We start from the raw sequence: 18993 nt of genomic DNA, 5'->3' as shown, positions 1-18993 counted from the left end.
TACACAGGATATAAATATAATCCCGGATTTTAATGTGTTTCAGCAATAGGATCATTCAAGAGAATTTTACACTGCTTAAATTTGTGGCTGACACCACTGATTAGCCAGAAGCGCCATCCCAACTCCAAGTTTTTCAATATTCCACATCTCTTACTCCTGCACACCCCCTCCTCCCTGCCCCCTTCCAGTAACTCCAACCTTGAGAGTCAAGCATTGTGTGTGAAACATTAGGATTACAGGGGAAAAAAAAAAAAAATATATGGAACATTAAAGCAGAAAGCCCAACAATGGAGAGAAGAGGGAGAAGTATATTAACGTGGCAGTTACCTACTTGGGAGAAGGGGAGGCTGCTTAAAAACTGGTCAGTTCTTTACCATCTGAAGTGACCTTTAACTCTGGCACCAACCCCGATTTGGCTACTAGGAAGTTCAGGCATTGTATTTTTGGCTCCTGAGCATAAGACATAAATAAGCTCTCCAGTAAATACCCGTGTGTCTCCAGATGCTTTTTAAGGTGCAAAGCTTCAGTTTGAGGTGTACTATAGCTCAATTCCTGCCAGATGTTTCTCAGAACAATAACTGACCCAATAACAGTCATATTTTCCACTTCACACACTACTAAGATTAACAAAACGCCCTTTTATTACTACATAAACAAGGTTCTTGTGACTGAAAAAGTTAATAATGTATAAAAACTATGGAGTTACTTATGATGTAAGTGCTCTAAATAAGCAAACGCACAGCTCCCAACCTAACAGGCTTTTTAAGCTCCCTTCTTCAAAGTGTCTCTGCAATGAAAAAAGCAAAAAGGAATAATTCCCTCAAGTACAAAATATTTCAAAAATTAAAGCTGATCCTTTCTCAGAAATATATTACAGACTGTTACAGAGCTGTTTCAAGACAAATAAGACAATTTACAGATTAATATTCCCATACACGGATAATATTCATTTTCATCTCAGTTATGAAATGCATATATTTATATAGTATAGATAAGGCTCTTCCATGATTACAGAATTCTTGGCAGCGAATTCTTTTTATTGCCATTAAGCTGAGTCCCATACCACGCGCCCTAAGGTTTCACGCTATGTCGTCTGTGCTTAATGCTTTTTCTCATTTCATTCTGAAGTTGAGATATATTACTGAAATAAATTTCTACCTCTCCTAATCTTAGAACAGAATGATGACCAATCTGTAAATTAGTTTATATTAGATACACTGGAAACTGTTCAGCTAAATAAACTGTAACTGGGATAAAACTTTTCAGTATTTCACTCAGCTGTAATTACAGTTGAAAAACATTTCACTTTACAGACGACACTGGTTTGTGGAGCTTACGTTAGCCAGAAAACATACAGTAATCCTGTATCCTAAAGGCATTCTGTATTTCTCCTTTCTGGTGTAGCACAATCAAATGACAGTGAGGATTTGGTAGAATTTTAAGGGTTTTTTGATTTTTACTTTTTATCTCTTTCTGTACTGTTATGATATACTGATGTAAAATACTTAATTATATTACATAGTTATAAAAAAGGTTTGCAAGAGATTTAAACTGGACATACTGTATTTGACTAGACGCTCTTCAAACTTTGGAGTCAGCTATCCCTCTACACTTCCACCCCACAGAAGGAGAGGAAGTATATTCTCCCAGCTCCAACCAAGCAGCGGTCTACGGAGGATGATGGAAAGCCTTCAGGAAAGCCTCCCATTTCAATACGTTTAGAATGTCTCCTAAACAAGCATTTCTTAGTACCATACAAAGCCGTTAAAAAGCGAACCAATTTTAAATCTCACAATTAGCGAGGACTCCATTTCTGTTTGTATTTGGATGCAGGACAGGTACAAAACAAACGTCACTTCATGCATGCCTTAAATTTGATGCAAAAATGGCTGAAATACGATCGCAACAAAAATTCCCCTTAGGTTTGCCAACCGGCTGTGCAACGTGTGTGTTGTGCACTCACTGGACGCGACAAAATCAAAATCTTTATCTGTTTGATTACACAGCGTCATTCATCATCTCCACACATCATTTCTTTATAACCACCATCCAGCCGAGCGCGGCATTACACGCAGCCCTGCTGCAGACAGGACGTCAGCACAGCTCCCTGCCCTGAACAAACACGGGTCGGCGGTGCAGCGTGGAAACGTGGCATCAGCACTCGCCCACTGGAACACGTGAACCCCACACACCTCCGGGGAGAGGCTGACAGAAAGGTTTGGTGGATTTTTGGGGGTTGTTTGGGTTGGGTTTTTTTGGGGAGGGGGGTTGTTGGGGGTGTTTGTTTGTTTTAAAGAATGAATAGAGATTCTGCAAGGTCCTTTTCAAAGCTCTATGCATATTCATGCTTTAAGTCAAAAAATTCCTAACCCCCACAAAAATACTTCTTGCATCCCAGATTAGTAAGGGGAAAATAAAGTATTGTGGCTGAGAAGTGGTTTTCTCTGGGGTGGGGTAGGGGAAGAGGGATTAAAACCCTACTACTAACACATCAAAAAACCAAGGAAACGTTTCCTTCCACAAGGGTAACAGTTCAAACATCTTGCTTGCAAGAGCTTGCGTTATACTCTCATAACAAAACACATTCAGCGATGCGAAGGCATCCAGATACAATACTGTTTGTTTCAAATGCAATAAAAATTCAGTTCCTTTTTGCATAGTAAAGGGGAAATCCTTTACTGAGGATTCAGACATGAAATACTGAGAGCTTCAAACATTAAACTGATTTTAGACATGAATTACTCTAATGAACAACAGAAAATGTAGCTGTCCTTTATTTTATTTTTTCAGCAAAACCATTTAGGATCGAATTCCAGCATGACCCAACTTGTAGCATAGAAAAGTTTCCCTGAGGAAGGAGAATGGTCATTGTCTTCTCAAGCAGATCTGTAACAATCATGGTACAAAAGGCTGATTCCACAGGGTCTCTACATGTCAGGCCGTATGAGGAGGCAAGCTGGCATGACTATGGACCTGTCAGAGCGGGTCCAGAGGAGGGTCACAAAAATGATCAGGGGGCTGGAACACCTCTCCTATGAAGAAAGGCTGACAGAGTTGGGGTTGTTCACCCTAGAGAAGAGAAGGCTTCGGGGAGACCTTATTGCAGCCTATCAGTACTTAAAGGGGGCTTATAAAAAAGATGGCGGCAAACTTTTTAGCAGGGCCTGTTGTGACAGGACAAGGGGGAATGGCTTTAAACTAAAGGGGGGTAGATATGGACTAGATATAAGGAAGAAATGTTTTACGCTGAGGGTGGTGAAACACTGGCCCAGGTTGCCCAGAGAGGTGGTGGATGCCCCATCCCTGGAAACATTCCAGGTCAGGTTGGACGGGGCTCTGAGCAACCTGATCTAGTTGAAGATGTCCCTGCCCACGGCAGGGGGGTTGGACTAGATGACCTTTAGAGGTCCCTTCCAACCCAAACTATTCTATGATTCTATGATATTCAAACTCTGTTTTCAAAAGTGTGTCATTTCAGATGTAAACCCACAGAAATTACCCTAGAAATAAATGTCTACATAACCCTACTGATTTCTGCGTACCTGAATTTTAAGATCCTACCCATAGCATGGAGCGAGCAAAGCAATAAAATATTACTTTTACTTGCCCCACAGTTCATGTACTACAAAGCATTTAAATGAACTAGTTTCAAGATGTTTCGACATGCTCAAAATTGAAATAAAGCAAAAAGCTCTATTTAAAATATTTTAAACCTGCAGAGAGTTCAGAAGTTTCACAGCTCAGCTAGGAGGCACAGTTAATTAAAATATCCAATCTTTTGAAGCATGAATAAATTTGATTTATAAGTAGGAATATACCAGTTAGGGCTGAAACAGCCATTTAATCCTGAAAATGCTTTGTTTTGCTGTGAAAACATGTCACTGATCTAATGGGCTTCTCACACTTAAACACCCACATAGATGCTGCTGGACAATAACAATACTATTCTCCGTTCTAGGACATGACTACAGCACCACCAACTAGAACTGATAATGCTGATTCAACACCACTCCCACACTCGGTCTCCTCAAAGACAGATTCAAGTATTGTTCCATTTAATGGTAGACAAACACTTTTATAGATTCCCATAGCACAGTCATTCAAAATTTACGCAATTCAAATCCAACAGAGTCATATCGAGGAAAATTTCTTTACAACGTTAGCGTGCTATACTCAGAAGTCAAGATAACTATTTTAAATCCATTGTTCTACTGCTGCTGCTGAAGAATTGTTAGTTTTTGAAAACCAAAATAGATAATGTTTATACAAACATTTAATAAAACCAACTTCCAGTAGGTAAAAATGTTCATTAAATGAAAGCAGGTTTATACAATTTAGATCAACACAATGGAAAAGCAGTCTCATTTGAAATGATGCTTTGACATTGGATTTTCCTCTGCAAATTTGAAAATATATTTGGAGATATTCTGCCAGTACTTTCTTAAAGCTTCGCAATATCCAGCACTCAAGAAAACTTTACTATCCACCAAGAGGTATAAAATTGCCATTTTCAAAATCTGTTCAATGCTGTCAAACTACCAGCGCCTACATTTAAAGCACTTAAGAACTGCGAGAGATGATTCATGTTCTCCTAATCACCAACTACGCAAGTCAGCCTTCCTATACCTCTTTTTACTTAACAGATTTTGTGTATCCCAACACAAGCATCTTCATTTGAAAATGAAAAGGTTTTTTTGTTCATAGACAGCAGTTTTATTTCCAGTTAAGATCACTGAAGAGCCTCTGCCATGTGTATCCAATAAATGAGAAAGTTTGAATTTCAGAGGTTTACCATCATCTCTGAACTCCCTGAATTTGTAAGGCAGCCTTGGAGATAATTGCAGCCTTATGACAATGCAACAAAACCGTTACTTTCAGTACCACTTTAAGAAACTGTGACCGAGTTGCATAATACTGTAGCACACAATGCAGTTAGCATGCCGAACATTTCAAATGGCTGGTAATTTAATCGCTCTCTTTTTCTATCACTTCCTCCTGGAAGCCAGGCTAAGCAATGTTCCCCAAAATGGCTAATGTCACATCCTCTAGGTATTTTACTAGGATTCTTAACTCTAAAATTTTACTTAACCAAGTAAGCTTCTGCAAGTATCTCATTTAAGCTTGTATTATCCACTATGACTAATTTAAATACCTGCAGATGCCAGATGGTATTCTTCCAACACAGTTTTCTAATACTTTGTCAAACTAAAAATGTACTGTCCATAATACTGCATCCAATTAATGAATACAATATTCTCAAACAGTAGTTTCCAGAAAAAAACTACCGCGGAAGTTTGTAAGAAAACTGTCATCTGTCAGTCCTATGTTGAAAGCGAAGAATTAGCTTACATTTTTCAAATGGCTTGTGTATCATTCTCTATATTCTTTGTTAGAGGAGAAAAAGCCTTTTCTTCAGGTAGAAGAGGCCGTCCATTTTTTAGAATACCTCAAACTGTTAAGCAAGCTTATCACAGGAAGGCTAGATTTCTACAGGAAGTCCAACTACTGCACAGAAGAAACGCAATCTCAATTCTACTAATTACTGTTTTCAGTCTATTAAGACACAAATCAAAAACACTATGAAAACCAAAAGCTCTCTTCAGAATGGTAAGAAATAATTGTTTCGGAACTCCCATACTGAATGCTGTGAAATGTGGAATCCAGAGGACTAAGAAGGTGGTTAGACACCATGCCTCCCCCCAACAAAAAATCAGAAAAATTAACATATACACATGAAATTGAAAGAAGCATGAAATATCTGCAATATAGAGTATTCTCTGGTTTGGATATTTGGATACAGCTGTATATTTACAGCTGTAAATACAAAATAAAACTCTGGTCCATGCACAAACACTTCCTAGGGTCTAAAAGCTTTGAAACGTTATGCTACTGTTAGGGAAAACACACTAAACACACAGCATCTGTCATCAAGAAAGCATTTCCGCTTCTTAAAAAAGAAATGCGGATTAATTCCTTACCTGCAAAACGCAGAGGTGCGTCTTTGTCCAGGGCTATTAAAGGGGGGTCCAAGAGCACCGTGTTGTCATTTTCTGTAACTATACCATGATAGGTTGTTTCAATCCATGGCTTATGCTTGTTAACTGAAAGGAAAACAAATACAAAGTCAAAACATTTGAAACTGACTTCTTTAAAAAATGCTTTATAGTACTGAATTTCAACAGTTTCCTCTTTCATTTTTCTAAATCTGAATTGGCATTTTACTAAATTAAAAAATTTGAGACAAAACCCTGGCTAAGTATGTTCAGAGGAGTTCAGTGTCCCTGTAGGCTTTCCAAAAGTAACTCAGAGAGTCTAAATTAGTCTCTTAACTATGCTGGGATTTAAGATGCCCCTGAAGTGCAATTCAAAAACCTTCTAACAGTGATGGGGAGCCGCTGTCATCAGTGCCAAGCGTGACAGCAGAAACCCCTGTATTCAGCACCAGATGAAAAAAGACTGGCCAACATGAAACACAAGGGTTTACTGACACTCTACTTCTCTCCAACTTGGGACCCAGATGGTGGACTACTCTTCAGAACATAGAGACTTTTTCTAGTTTCAGCATTTTGTCTTGTACGGGGTTTTTCATTAGAGAACAGGTGAAAAAGAGATCAAACTTAACATTTCTACACGAGGCCTAAGGACACTTGCCGAGGAAACAAACAGGGAGTGACAGACATTTCTGTCCCAGTATAAGATCTCTACCTAGAACCTTTAGTATCAGTTTTACCAGTCATTTATATGGCATCCCAGGTAAAGGAGGGCTCCAGGAGTTCTGCTGAAGCTGGGGAACTATGCACAATGGAAGAAAGGGAGAGAGGGGCGAGGCAATCGAAAAGGGCACGACACCAGCTTCGCAGTCCCACACCCCGGCTGCAGAGACGCAACGCAAGCGTTCCAGGCCCTTCTGGGTTTGGAGGACTTGTACTTTGTACTCTTTAATCCAACATATGCCTAACACAGATTTCAAACACTACTGGCAGAAGGAACCAAAATCTCAGACCTTTTCTGTCTTCTAATAGAATGCCTTGAAATCTGAGTAAAATACTGACTATTTTTTATATCACTTATTTAGTAGCTGCTTTAAGAGACTGAGAAACTCCACCAAAAGATCGCCCATAAAAGCATTCTTCAATTCTGCATGGAAGAATCTGTAAACCGATCTCTTGAGCCCATTTAAGATGACTGGTCTTCTTCCTCTGCTGCACAGAGATGCAGTATCTTTCCTTGTCAGCTTGCAAAAATAGTTTTTTCTAGTACATCACAAAAGATGCGAGACAAAATCGTATGTTATCTACCAGGTTATCATCTACTATACTACGTGACAATCCAATGTGACAGCGCCTTGATTATTAAGTATTTGGAGAGCATAACATAAAGATAAATACAGCTCGTAGTGCACAGAACCAGTATACGTGGTGTAACAACTAATTCTTCTTGACAGTGGAATATATTGTTTCTCTTGGTCTAGCTCTCTTCATGCTGAGATTCTGCATGTATCAGTTTCACTTAAATTGTTTTGGGCAATGTATATCTGCTACTTCAAAAAACCTCTTAGGCTACCACATACTCTTGCTTTTTAAATTAATAATATTTTCCCAGATCTAATTCTGGAAGGTTGTACGTATCTAGCTGCTTAGAACCTATGGAAAACATTCACCTAGAGGGCCTGAAAGCTGTTCCTTACCGTACAAAACCAAGTCATCTTCAGCAAATGATGTATAGTCAAATATAAGAAATGCTTCGCTAGAGGTTATAACAAACATACCAAACAGCATTCAATAGGTGACATCACCCAGATTTTGGTCTTTCAGGAGATCAAGTATTTACAACTTCTGAAATAAACGCCTGTGCAATCACAGCGAAGTATATACCACAGCTAGAACACTACTACACAGTTGAGTTCTGCTATTTCACCTCTCTAAAGAATTAATATAAGCAGATTGTCAAAAGAGGCAGAGATGTAAGGCTAACCTAGACTTTTGAATCCTGCCTCTCCAACAAACTAAAATGGATTCATGATGTCTGTCATATGCTTACCCAGGGGAATTAAAAAAACGGTGATAAAAGGACACTTAAATGATTAAACCTAGAGGTAGGTTTTAGTTTAATTCATACAGGAAACCGTAACACTCTTCCAATATGCTTTCATCTGCAATCTTTTACTAGTTAGTAGCAACAAACTGCTACACAGGATATAATATCTTCATACATAATAATGGAGCAAGAGAAAACTCACAACAAACTATTTTAATGCAAACAGTGTTTAATTACCGCCATGTGGTTTTACTCAATAAGGCAACACTATCTTTATTGCCTCAATACACTCACATGGGCATGCTTTCAATATTCAGCATACCAAATAGCCAGCTAAATGTCAGCCACATTGTCCTATTTACCCAGAGAAGCACACTGCTGCAGCACCCTCCAAGGAACTTGGCGTTTGAAAAGAAACGTCGTCGTGCTCAAAGGGACTAACACATCGTTCCTCCCTCAGAGGGAAGGCGCCAATAACTGCTGAAGTGGGAGTCTCCAATTGGAACATGGCTCTCAATTCAAACCTGCTCTAAAGAAAAGTGTTTCACTAATACAGCTACACCTCAACGGAACATATCGGAGTCCTGTCATCCGTTCATCTTAGTCTTCGCAAGGACCTAGTATAAAATACTAGAACAGATCTCTGCCAGAAAAAACTCCATCTCCGTTCTAATGCTTCTGAATGTAGATTACAATTTTTTTTTTAAGCATTGAGAAACCTTCTCCTAATTTAGCAACCTACAGTAAATCCCACTACTGTAGGGTAGACAGTTCTATAAAAGCTTGAAGTACTGTAACCACATATGAACAGAATTATGAGTATGCTAAGCATCTGCAGAGTCTAGTGAACCTTCAAACAACAGGCCCAGTTAAAAGCAAAGTCATGTCCTTTTATTGTGCTGTAGACAATAAAATCATAAAGCTTAAACCCCTTTGTGTTTAGGAAGGCTAAAACATCACCAGATTTTAAAACATAAAGCTTAAATCCCTTTGTGTTTATGAAGGCTAAACATCACTGGATTTTAAAACACCAAACTTACTGCTGAATATCCAGGAAAGGCCCGTTATCCATATTTGTGATCGACTGACTCTAGCATAGCCACATACTGCAAGAAATTCTCAAGCTATCATTTGAAATGCGAGGCACAGCTTATGAGCAATACATTACTGCTTCCCTTCAACCAACTGCGAAATTGAACCAGGTATTATTCTGATCTCAGTTGGCTTAAATATTATTAAATGTTGGACTGAAAACTATCCTTCCACATTTTTTTCCTCTTTCATTGTTACAAAACTCCTGAAATCTACAGAGAAAGTTGTTCAAAGCCAGACTGTTAATTTCAAACCAAAGCAGTCGGCCTATTCCAAGCTTGACGCTAACAAAGTGCCCTGAGCTGTTAATCTCTTGCCATTTAACTGGGATAAACTACACTGGTTTCCTTGAAATACAATATTCACACTATTTGTAAGCGCCTCAACTGGAATCTGTTGTAAATCCCAAGTAGCATTTAATCTAGTCAAGTGGGGGAAGCTACCCTGGCACAGCACAGCAAGCTGACTTCTACTTAGTTTTCAGCGGCCAAAAAAGTTTAAAAGACAGCGAAGTATACCTCTTTTTCCAGGCAGCAAATTGAATTGTAAAGCTCATGCTAGAGCCCTTACTGCTGCCAAGCAATGACCGAACACGCATCTGCAAGGCGAGCACAAGCCACCTGTCTAACTTGGTTTATCTGAAGATCATTGCCGCTAAGCTATAGGAGGAAAGGGAATTGGTGCCTGATGCGATGTGTGCCTTCAAGACTGGTTTTTAAAATACCATTCGCTCTAGGTAAATGTGCTCAGCTTCTCACGAAACTGAACAGACCTGCTTTTACTAATACTGACTGACTGCTCTGCAGAAAAGGAAGGCACCTTAAAGAAAGGATGCTTCACCAAGTGCAACGGCTGATGCTGCAGAATGCAATCCATCAGATCAAATAGCAGCAACTTTTTCCTGCTGTTTAAAAGAATGAATGAATGTAAATGAGCATGTAGGCAGGGCAATGGGGTTTAGGGCTAATGTGGAAACTTTAATCAAAAGCTATAATCTTCAGACAATCAGAATTAATTCAGTTCTAGTATTTGGATGCAAACATATTAAAATTAAATGTACTTATCAAAGTCCTTTCTGAGGACTTCCGTTACCTTCTTACAAGTGGTCAGAAGTTCATTTGACTTAAATGGGATCTGGCACCTCCCCAGCTGAAGATTTAGACACACCTCAACCAGAAAGGACTGTAGCTAAAAATATTTTTTCTTCTGGATAACTACTTCTAATATATAGTGTTGTTCAGCTACTCTACAGACCTTTAGAACTACAGCAAGATGATTTACGTCAAAACAAATTCTTAAGAATTAACTGGTGAAACACGTTGAATAAACTCAGTAACAAGTACTAGAGTTTGAAAGCTAGATGCTCAACCTAGTGATAGTAGATAAAAACAAAATACTAATTTCTAAAATCCACCCTTGAGACTTCATGAAAAAAACAGAGATTGCATAAAAAAAAATTATAGTCTCTGTCAATTCAAATGAGCTGCACTCAGTGAACTGAGTAAAGAGTCATTTACTCCTGTCCTGAAGGTCTGACAAAAATTTTGATTATTGTACATCTTTTGCTTGTCTTCCTCTTGATGTAAGAGAATACAAGCATGTCTTTCAGTGAGACAGTAAAAACTCTAAAGCATGCCTTACCTTGAATATTCATAATTTAGTACTGTTCTGATGAAATTTCAAGCAATATCATTAGAAGAACAAGTTGGTGTAGTACACAACCACAGAAAAATACAGCTCAGCCAAGGAGTAAAGATCTAGACAATAAAATATGCCTTCTCCACCCTGAAAGCAAAGTTTAATAAGAAAGGGTGTAGCACGGCCTGATTATAATGTGTGTTCTGTTCCTGCCCTAGACTCACCAGCCTGCAAGTCACAGCTGTGCCTCTATCTCCTATTAGAAAAGGGTGAGGATTAACTTTGTATATAAACAACTTGAAATATATCAGTGGTAATGAAAAGATTTATTTTATTTATTTAATTGGGTCTTCTCATATCTAGGATTTTATTAAAAATCATCATCTTACAACCAGGTACAAAGAATGGGATAAAACCACACAAGTTTTGCTCAAATGCTGAGTTCCTTGATAGCATGGAACTTTTCTTATCTATAGTATGGGTTTCCACAACAAACCACAATTTCTATTACTGGGACACAAAAACGGTAGGCAGTAACAAAATATAGGGGGATGAATCTGCACTAGGAGAGGGACTGGGTCTAAGGGTGTGGGCATCCACTAACATTAACCTCTACGGTTCCTAGTTGAAGGAAAACCAAGTGGTTGAAATTCATCCCACAATTTCAGATCTTGGATTCTTTGCCACATTTAAGGAGCATTTGTAACTTGTGCTCTGGAAGCTCAACTGTCATACATTGGGAGCACGAGGTAGTATTTATAAATTTTCAGGTGCCTACAGTTTGAGCCTGTACAATTAACACTAATTCTCCAAACACCATATTCAAACTAATGGCTGTAGGAATTCAACAGGTTTTATTAAATTATATTTTACCTAGGGAAAAATCTCTGGTTTATCACCACTTACAGGGAGTTTCCCATTGTACAGGAACCAGTTGCCTAAATCTGATTTTATTTGTACAAAGATACATGGAAGTTTTGCTATAAGCCTGAAACTAAGGTACGTGCAAATGGCTGATTAGAAACTAGTTGCAATTTTTATTACCCACAACTGCAGCGGAAGAAATGTTCAGAGTGCCAAAGACCTTAGACAGAGGATATACTGACCAAATTTCAATTTGGATAAAAGCCTGGCAGGGGAAACAGCAAACAAAAATATCCCATCACAAAACAGTCTAAATAGGATTAAGGCAACAAAGCCTTAATTTTTGAGTGAAACTGAAAATGTTTTAAACTAAACAGAACGCTAAAATAGGAAACATAAGCCTCTAACTGTAAACTTTCATTTAATACATGTTCTCTTAAGTGTTTCTGATTATAGTGTAAGAGTGGAAATCACTTACTTTCTAACTGTTATCATAGTTATAAACTTCACTCCTTGAAAGGGAATCTTATTTACAAATAGAGCAAACACCATCGCAGTATAGCCAGCACTTCTGGCTCTGCTTGTTGACTCCATTTAAAAACAGGGAAACCAACGGGGAGCAGTAGCAGCAACTTGTTTTCAATCTGAATACAAAGCAAGTGAGATGAGACCTAACACGATAAACAAAGGACAGACAGTTCTTCAAAGGCACTGAGGTTTCTAATAATCCTTTCTAAAGGCTCCTAAGGAGGTTTAGTCCCTACTGAAGCCAATGTGAGTCAATCAGTGCAAATCAAATAAATTAGAGTGCAAAACAAGATTTATTTAAGACCAAGGCTTCCGATTTACTAAACTCTCCCACATTTTGAGTTATCGCTTCTGTCTTTTGACAATAACGATAATGATAGAAGATGTATGCCCCTTAATATCATAAACAAAATTTCAGAGAGACTTCTCTGAATACAACTAAATAGAATGAGAGATAAGGCTCAGGAAAATGGTAAAAGTGCTTTTGTTCAGAAAATGTCAATGACTACAGAAGTTTTTTCTCCGCTTCAGAGCAGTTTCATAGCCATGAGCCACTAAGCTATCAGATACTTAGATTTTCATGGCAGAAAATGCTGCTTTACCCAGAATACCAGAATTCTAGTTTAATCTGTTTGAGATGAGATGTTCACTTTATGCTGTCCTGTGGCCTGAAACTTTCAAGCCTTCGAACTTCCATGAGAAACAGAAGTCTGTGATCCCAGCTTCTGTCCTTCTCCTTAAAAAAAACTCTTTGCAATAATCTGAAACTGGTGATTTCAAGTCTGCAGAAGCATGAAAAACTCAAACCAAAGATACATTTAGAAGTCTAGAAAAGTTTCTATTGATAAATTTTCCTGATAACTTGGCACAGACAGCACAACCTGCAGCCTAATAATATGGGAGAAGGCAACTGGCACAACAGTATTCCAAACACACAAAGTAAACTATGCTTGCCCAGACCATCTCTCCTCCATTTCAATTTCCACAGCAGTGTATTATTTTATACAATATAGAAAAAGAGATGAAAATTGTTTGCATCTGAACACATGGCTGTATATTATGCTTTCCCAAGCATTATGCATCACAGAAAGGTCTAGCACTCGTTAATTTTGTCTCTTCTCAGCAGTCTCTTACTTTCATAAATCCTTAGAGGAAAAAAACCAACAGCCCCCATAAATAGCCAAATTGTCTCTTCATAATCCTTTAGCGTAGTCTTAAATTTCCTTGCCTCTAAAAAGGAGGCAGAAACCTAGCCACCAGCCCTATACTATAAAGGCTGTTACTGTGCCAAAGAAACATCTGCAGTAAGACCGTGGTAGTGAGAAAGTGGTTTGTGGTTTGGATTTAAGACATTCATAGCACCAGATAACTTCCTGAAATAATCACAGATCAGCAAAGCTTCCTCAAGATGGTATTATTTTGATCCATACCCTTTCTAAATGACAGTAAGTTAGAAGGGGTCCAAGGCAACAGAGGTGTATCGCTCTACCTGGTCAGTAACTATGGAAGAAGCAGCCATTAGATGCACTCACTGCCTTCTTGTCTGAAAAGTCACTCCATTCCACTCCCCATTCAGCTCTGTTGATATCCAATTGCTTCACTTGGACAAACGCTATTTGAATGCACTGCTAACTACTGCTCTTCCACTGCAACATTAGTCCAACAAGCTCAGAAATATTTGGGTCAATTTGACCAATTAGAAGATAAATTCAGTTAAATTAAGAGTTTTGCATCAGCTGGACAGGAACACGCCTCTTCAGAACCTGGAACCATTCTTTGCACCTCTTAAAAGAACTACAAGGAGGATGGTAGGTCAGCTAGCTCACACCTAACTTTTGTGTAAGATCACATCCCCCAAAGGCTATTTTGGTTTCTTTCCATCGTCACAAAAGAAACCACTTTTCACTCCGCTGTTCCAACCACCGGAATACGCAGGACTGGAGAACGGAACTCACCACTCTGGTGTAGCCTTTCCAGTCCGTTTCTGCACATTACTGAACCAAGCACAATTCAGTTTTCACCACTTAAAATAATTCATAGCAACCTCAGTAACAAGGACTTCTAAAGTCACAGATGAAAAAAAATGAAGCTGTACTTGGAAAAAATGGAACTGAAAATACAGCACAAAACTGAAAGTTTACCATAAATGCTTCCAAACAAATGTTTCTCGTAACAACAGGGAAATGAAAGTGAGTTGCCCTAGCAGCTTTCCAGGTGTTCTCCAGAGCTTACCTGTCGTTAAATGCATCTTCATGTAACATTATTAACAGGCCTGCCTACCTAAAGCAGCCAAAATATCGTGAGGACTAAGGCAACTGCACATACTACGCCAAACCAGACCTCCTACCGTAACTCAGTTATGTGTGACGAAGTTTAACAGATCAGGACCTGCAGTTCAGCAGCTCTGTAGATTAGACTGAAAACAAGTACAGCCTCTAACAAACTGCAGACGAGCTGACTAACAGGGCTGTCCTATGTAATGCTACCTAAATTTGCCATTCATTTCCAAGTACGTATGAGCTTTCTTTGAAAAGGGATTTTGAGCTTCATTTTTATTCATAATTTCAAATGATGGAAAAGCCTAGCGGCGCAATGAAATTGTGCTTCTGTATTGGTGTGGTAGGCATTAAATGTCATGGTTCCAAGAATACCAGCGAATAGGTTGTGCTTAAGAGATCCTGTACAGGTAAATTATGGCCACTATCTAAACGGTTAACAGACTTTACTACAGCAGCAGCTTCTTGATCCTATGTAGGGAAATTGCAGCAAGATGCGTCCTTAACGAGTCGGTTTTGTTTCAGATCAAGAACTTCCCTTCAATGTATTCGCAAGCCATTTTAAAGCCACACTTCTAATCTCCATCCAAATTAAATGCAAGATCTCAAATCTCATCATACAATCAGCTAAATCGTGCAGAAATGGCATTCTCAATTCAAGGGGTAACCTTCAGGTAAGGAAGCGTTTGCAAGCCTCTTACTGAAATCTGCTCAGAAGGAGACCTGCAATGCGTATACTTTTACTCCACAAGATCAATCAATAGCCACAAGGCCAGTGTTTAAAAATGCCGTATCGCTTAAGGTTTAGCAAAGCTATCTGTTCTCACTAGCGGCCAAACGACTATCCTTTACGCAAGCCTGAAGGCTAGGCTCCCCAGGGGCTCGCCGAGGTGTTTCATTCTCCCTTCCCACTCCGCTGGCCGTCGAGGCTCTCCCACGAGCCCGAACCCCGTCACGGCTCTGCCCGGCGAACGCAGATGCCTTTCCAAGCCCTCAAGAGCGCGGCCTTTCCAGCGGGCAGACGGTTCAGGACGGGGCTGGCGGCGGGTCCCGCTGCGTTTCGCCAGCGGAACCCTCCCCTGCAACAAGTGACGACCTCTGCCCGGCCTCGGGCACGGCGGGCCGGCGGCCGCGGCCCGGCGCCTGCGGGAGCGGTTATGTAACGGGCGGGCCGCCGGCACCGAGCGCCGCCGCGCATCCCGCCGCCGCAGCCGGGCCGGGCCCCCGCGGCCGCACAGCTGAGGCCCGCCGGCGCGGGGACTGACCTTCGGGGTAGGAAGGTCTCGGGGGGAGCGGCCCGGCGCAGGTGAGCGCGGAGGAAGAGCCGCCACCCCCTTCCCTCCCCGCGGCGCCGCAGGTGCAACGGCCGCGGCGGGGTCACCCCGGCCCCCAGCGAGCCCCGGGAAGGGGCGGCCAGCGCCCTCCTCCTCGACCGCACCGCCGAGATGTCCTCCTCTGCGCTCCCTCCCCCCTCCCGAAGGACGAAGGGCGCCAAGGGCACCGTCCCCCCGCCCGGCAGGTCCGTCCGTCCGGGACATGGCCCCACAGGGCGCCCGGGGGAGTGGAGGGGGGGGGCGCCCCGGACCTGCCGCCCTCCCCTTCCCCGCGGTGCCGGGCAGCCTCCCCCGCCCGCCCCGGCTCTGTTTACCTCGAGCGGCCCCTGCCCCTCCGCAGAGCAGCGCGGCGAGCAGCAGGCAGGAGGCGGGGGCCGGCAGCGAGCGCTGCATGCCCGGGCGGCGCGGCGGCGGCATGGCAGCGCGGAGCGGAGCAGGGCAGCGCGCAGCCCCGGCTGGCGGGGCGGCTGTGGCGCCCCCGCTGGTCCGGGCTCCGCTCTGCGCCGGGCGGAGGGCTCGGCTCGGCCCCGAGGAGGAGGAGGAGGAAGAGGAGGAGGAGGGAGGAGAAGCGCTGCGCTGTCCCGCTCCGCTCGCCTTTTCTCTCCTCCTCCCCTCCCTCCCCCGCCTGGCAGCGCGGCGCCCCGCCAGCGGCACCTAAAATGGCGGCGGCGAGCGCGGCCGGTCCCCCCGCGCCGGTTACCAGGCGGGGGAGGGAGCGAACCAACGGCGCGGGGGATGCGGGAGAGCCCATCTGCGCGGCGGGGCGGAGCGAACCCCCGTGGAAAGAAACGTCTCTCCGCAGGCTCCCGGCCTCAAATCCGCCCCCGCTCCGCCCCGAGAGCCCCCGGGGCTGCGCCGGGCGAGCGGCTGCCGGGCACTGCGGTACCGCACCGGTACCTCACCGCTACCCCACCGGCTGCTTGTCCGCCTCTTCCACCCCGGACCCAAACGGTGGGACGGGGCGTGCGGGGGGTTGGTGGTGGTGTTGGGTTGTTTTGGGGTGGTTTTTTCTGTTGTTTTGTTTTCTTTGCACGAGCTGAACCCTGCGCACCTGCGTTGCTGCAGCTGCGGGCGATCGGTAATCGGGGCTGAGCTGGTGCCCCGCTCAAGCCTCACACAGCTGATTAAAACCCCAACACTTTAGAAAGAGTTAAAACCGCATACCGCTATTTAAATGCTTTCACCTTAGCGTTCACAGATCTTTTCAGCAAAAAGGCAAAAAAAAAAAAAAACCTGTTTTTCTACCTAACCCGACACTGATGCCAAAGACAGCAAGGCCACCAGCAGCAAGCCCAGCATCGTGAGGCACTGGGAGCAGGACACACAAACCCTGGTCAGCTGCAGGGCTCTGAACCACCCCGGGGAGGAACAAACTGCCAACACCTGCCTGCAACAAGCACCATTAAACAAACACATGCTTTCTTGCTATGTTTTCACAGCTCTAAAACTGCAATCCTGGGGAAATGTGTCTGCTTTAAACGTAAAATACACCTTGGAGCACCGTCATGCCTCTCCGAGTCCGTGTTTGTAGAGCCAGGGGGTTTCCTCAGTGCTCATTCCCAGGTAACACATGCTGCAGAGAATGACTGTCCTGTGACGTAGCATTAACCCTGCCCCAACGGAGGAACAGCAGCGCTCACAGTTTAGACAAATACTCTGCACAGTGAGAAACCTTCTTCAGTGGAGTTTTGCTGACTTTTATCAAGGCAAAAGTCTATTAGTTCTGTTTGGAAAAATTCACAAGTACTATCTAAATCAAGAAGTTTCATAGGAATAATTAACTTGAACAGAACCTGCCCTGTAATAGAAAAGTTATTTGCTCTTTGGTCAAAAATTTCAATTCAAAAATGCTTCAACAGAAGAAAAAAATACCATGATCAGAGTTTTGACAACTAAAATGCAACCAACTTATTTTATTATTAGAGATGACTACTCATGCTTTGTACCTATTAGCCATTACACTCCCACAGTGAAATAAAAATAAAGTCCAGAATGTTCAAGATCCCGGAGATGTGGTATTTCTTTATTTTAAAACACTATGCAATTTAAATACCAAGATTGATCTGTTTTGGAAAAACCTCCCCCTCCCTCCCAAGGCAAGCCCAATACCGTTACCTTCCCTGCTGACTACCACCCCAAACTCGAGGCGGGGGGACCAGCCAACCAAAGGTGAGAAACCAACTCACTGCCCTTGGTCAGTCACTAAGGTCTCAGCAAGTTGACAGAATCTGGTCTGCAGCAAGCCAGTGCATTTGGTTATCCAAGGGCAAGCTGCTCTGCCCACCCAACAGCTTCTTCCATCCTCAAAACCAACCATCTTTACTTGCTGTATCTTAAGCTTATTTGCCAATATGAGTGTGTGCAAAGCAGAAAAGGAATTTGAAGTGAAATACACTGCGGTCCAAGACAGTGAACAATACCCAATTCCTATCCTGTGCTATGGAGCTATCCCTTAACCAAGCAACCAAGTTAGTCCACATTTATTTCATTGACTGTGTGCTGTAGGCCACCTGCTCTATCAAGACGTCTTTCTTTTTTTAAATAAAGCTAAAGCCTCAGTCTAAACCCCCTTGATATCTCAGCCCGTCTAACATATGCTGGATGGCAGATCATGTCAGAAGCAGCCTGTAGCCTATCTGTTGCCAGATAGCTGAGTCTTTACATTCTGCCAACGCAGCTTCAGCTGACAGTATGCTACATTATATATTTTTCTTTCATATGGAGAGTAGAAGGACTGTCCAGCTCAGTATGACTCTCAAACTAGCCTTACTAACTTAATGCATGAGTAAGAACCACCCCATTAGTAAAGATTTGGAAGGCAAGGTATCATTAAGTTAAAAGATGATTGCCATTGATGAATACATGATAAAACACAAATCTATTTGCCCAAATACTGGTTTTTGGTTAGGAATATAACCACATACAGAGCTTGAATGTCAATATAAAAGTATCTGAAGAGGGCTTGTAAGTCAGTGGCCAGCTGGCATGCAAATACATACACATACTCTACATTTTCTGCAGAATAAATTATTATTACCTTTAAACTGGAGAACAACCTAGGTTGATTAGGTGTGGCAGGAAAGGCAGTTTAAAGAGCAAAATTTGCTCTGCAGTCCACTTGGGCTACATCACGCATTATACGGGGAGAAAGCACGCTACCATCAACCACAGCAAGAAGGGGACTTCAGTGTTACCATCAGGACTCATTTAAATCATTCTGATTC

At 42.2% G+C, this 18993-nt stretch overlaps 1 protein-coding gene across 4 annotated transcripts in view; it reads right to left on the bottom strand.

Annotated features, from left to right (window-relative positions):
* The window catches only part of CLSTN1 (calsyntenin 1), a 40802-nt gene extending 24601 nt beyond the window's left edge, over positions 1-16201 (bottom strand). For all 4 annotated transcript variants that reach the window (XM_076356114.1, XM_076356117.1, XM_076356115.1 and 1 more), the window contains exons 1-2: positions 16084-16201; positions 5979-6101 (exon numbers count right to left, since the gene is read on the bottom strand). In XM_076356114.1, the coding sequence (XP_076212229.1) occupies positions 5979-6101; positions 16084-16186 (226 nt within the window). In that variant the 5' untranslated portion in view covers positions 16187-16201. The remainder of the gene's footprint in view (positions 1-5978; positions 6102-16083) is intronic.
* Between the last annotated feature and the right edge of the window lie 2792 nt (positions 16202-18993).

The sequence above is a fragment of the Aptenodytes patagonicus genome, chromosome 19 (genome assembly GCF_965638725.1).
Source record: "Aptenodytes patagonicus chromosome 19, bAptPat1.pri.cur, whole genome shotgun sequence".
NCBI lineage: Eukaryota > Metazoa > Chordata > Aves > Sphenisciformes > Spheniscidae > Aptenodytes > Aptenodytes patagonicus.
The sequence above is the reverse complement of the archived record's forward strand: the minus strand, read 5'-3'. Positions and strand labels throughout refer to the sequence as shown.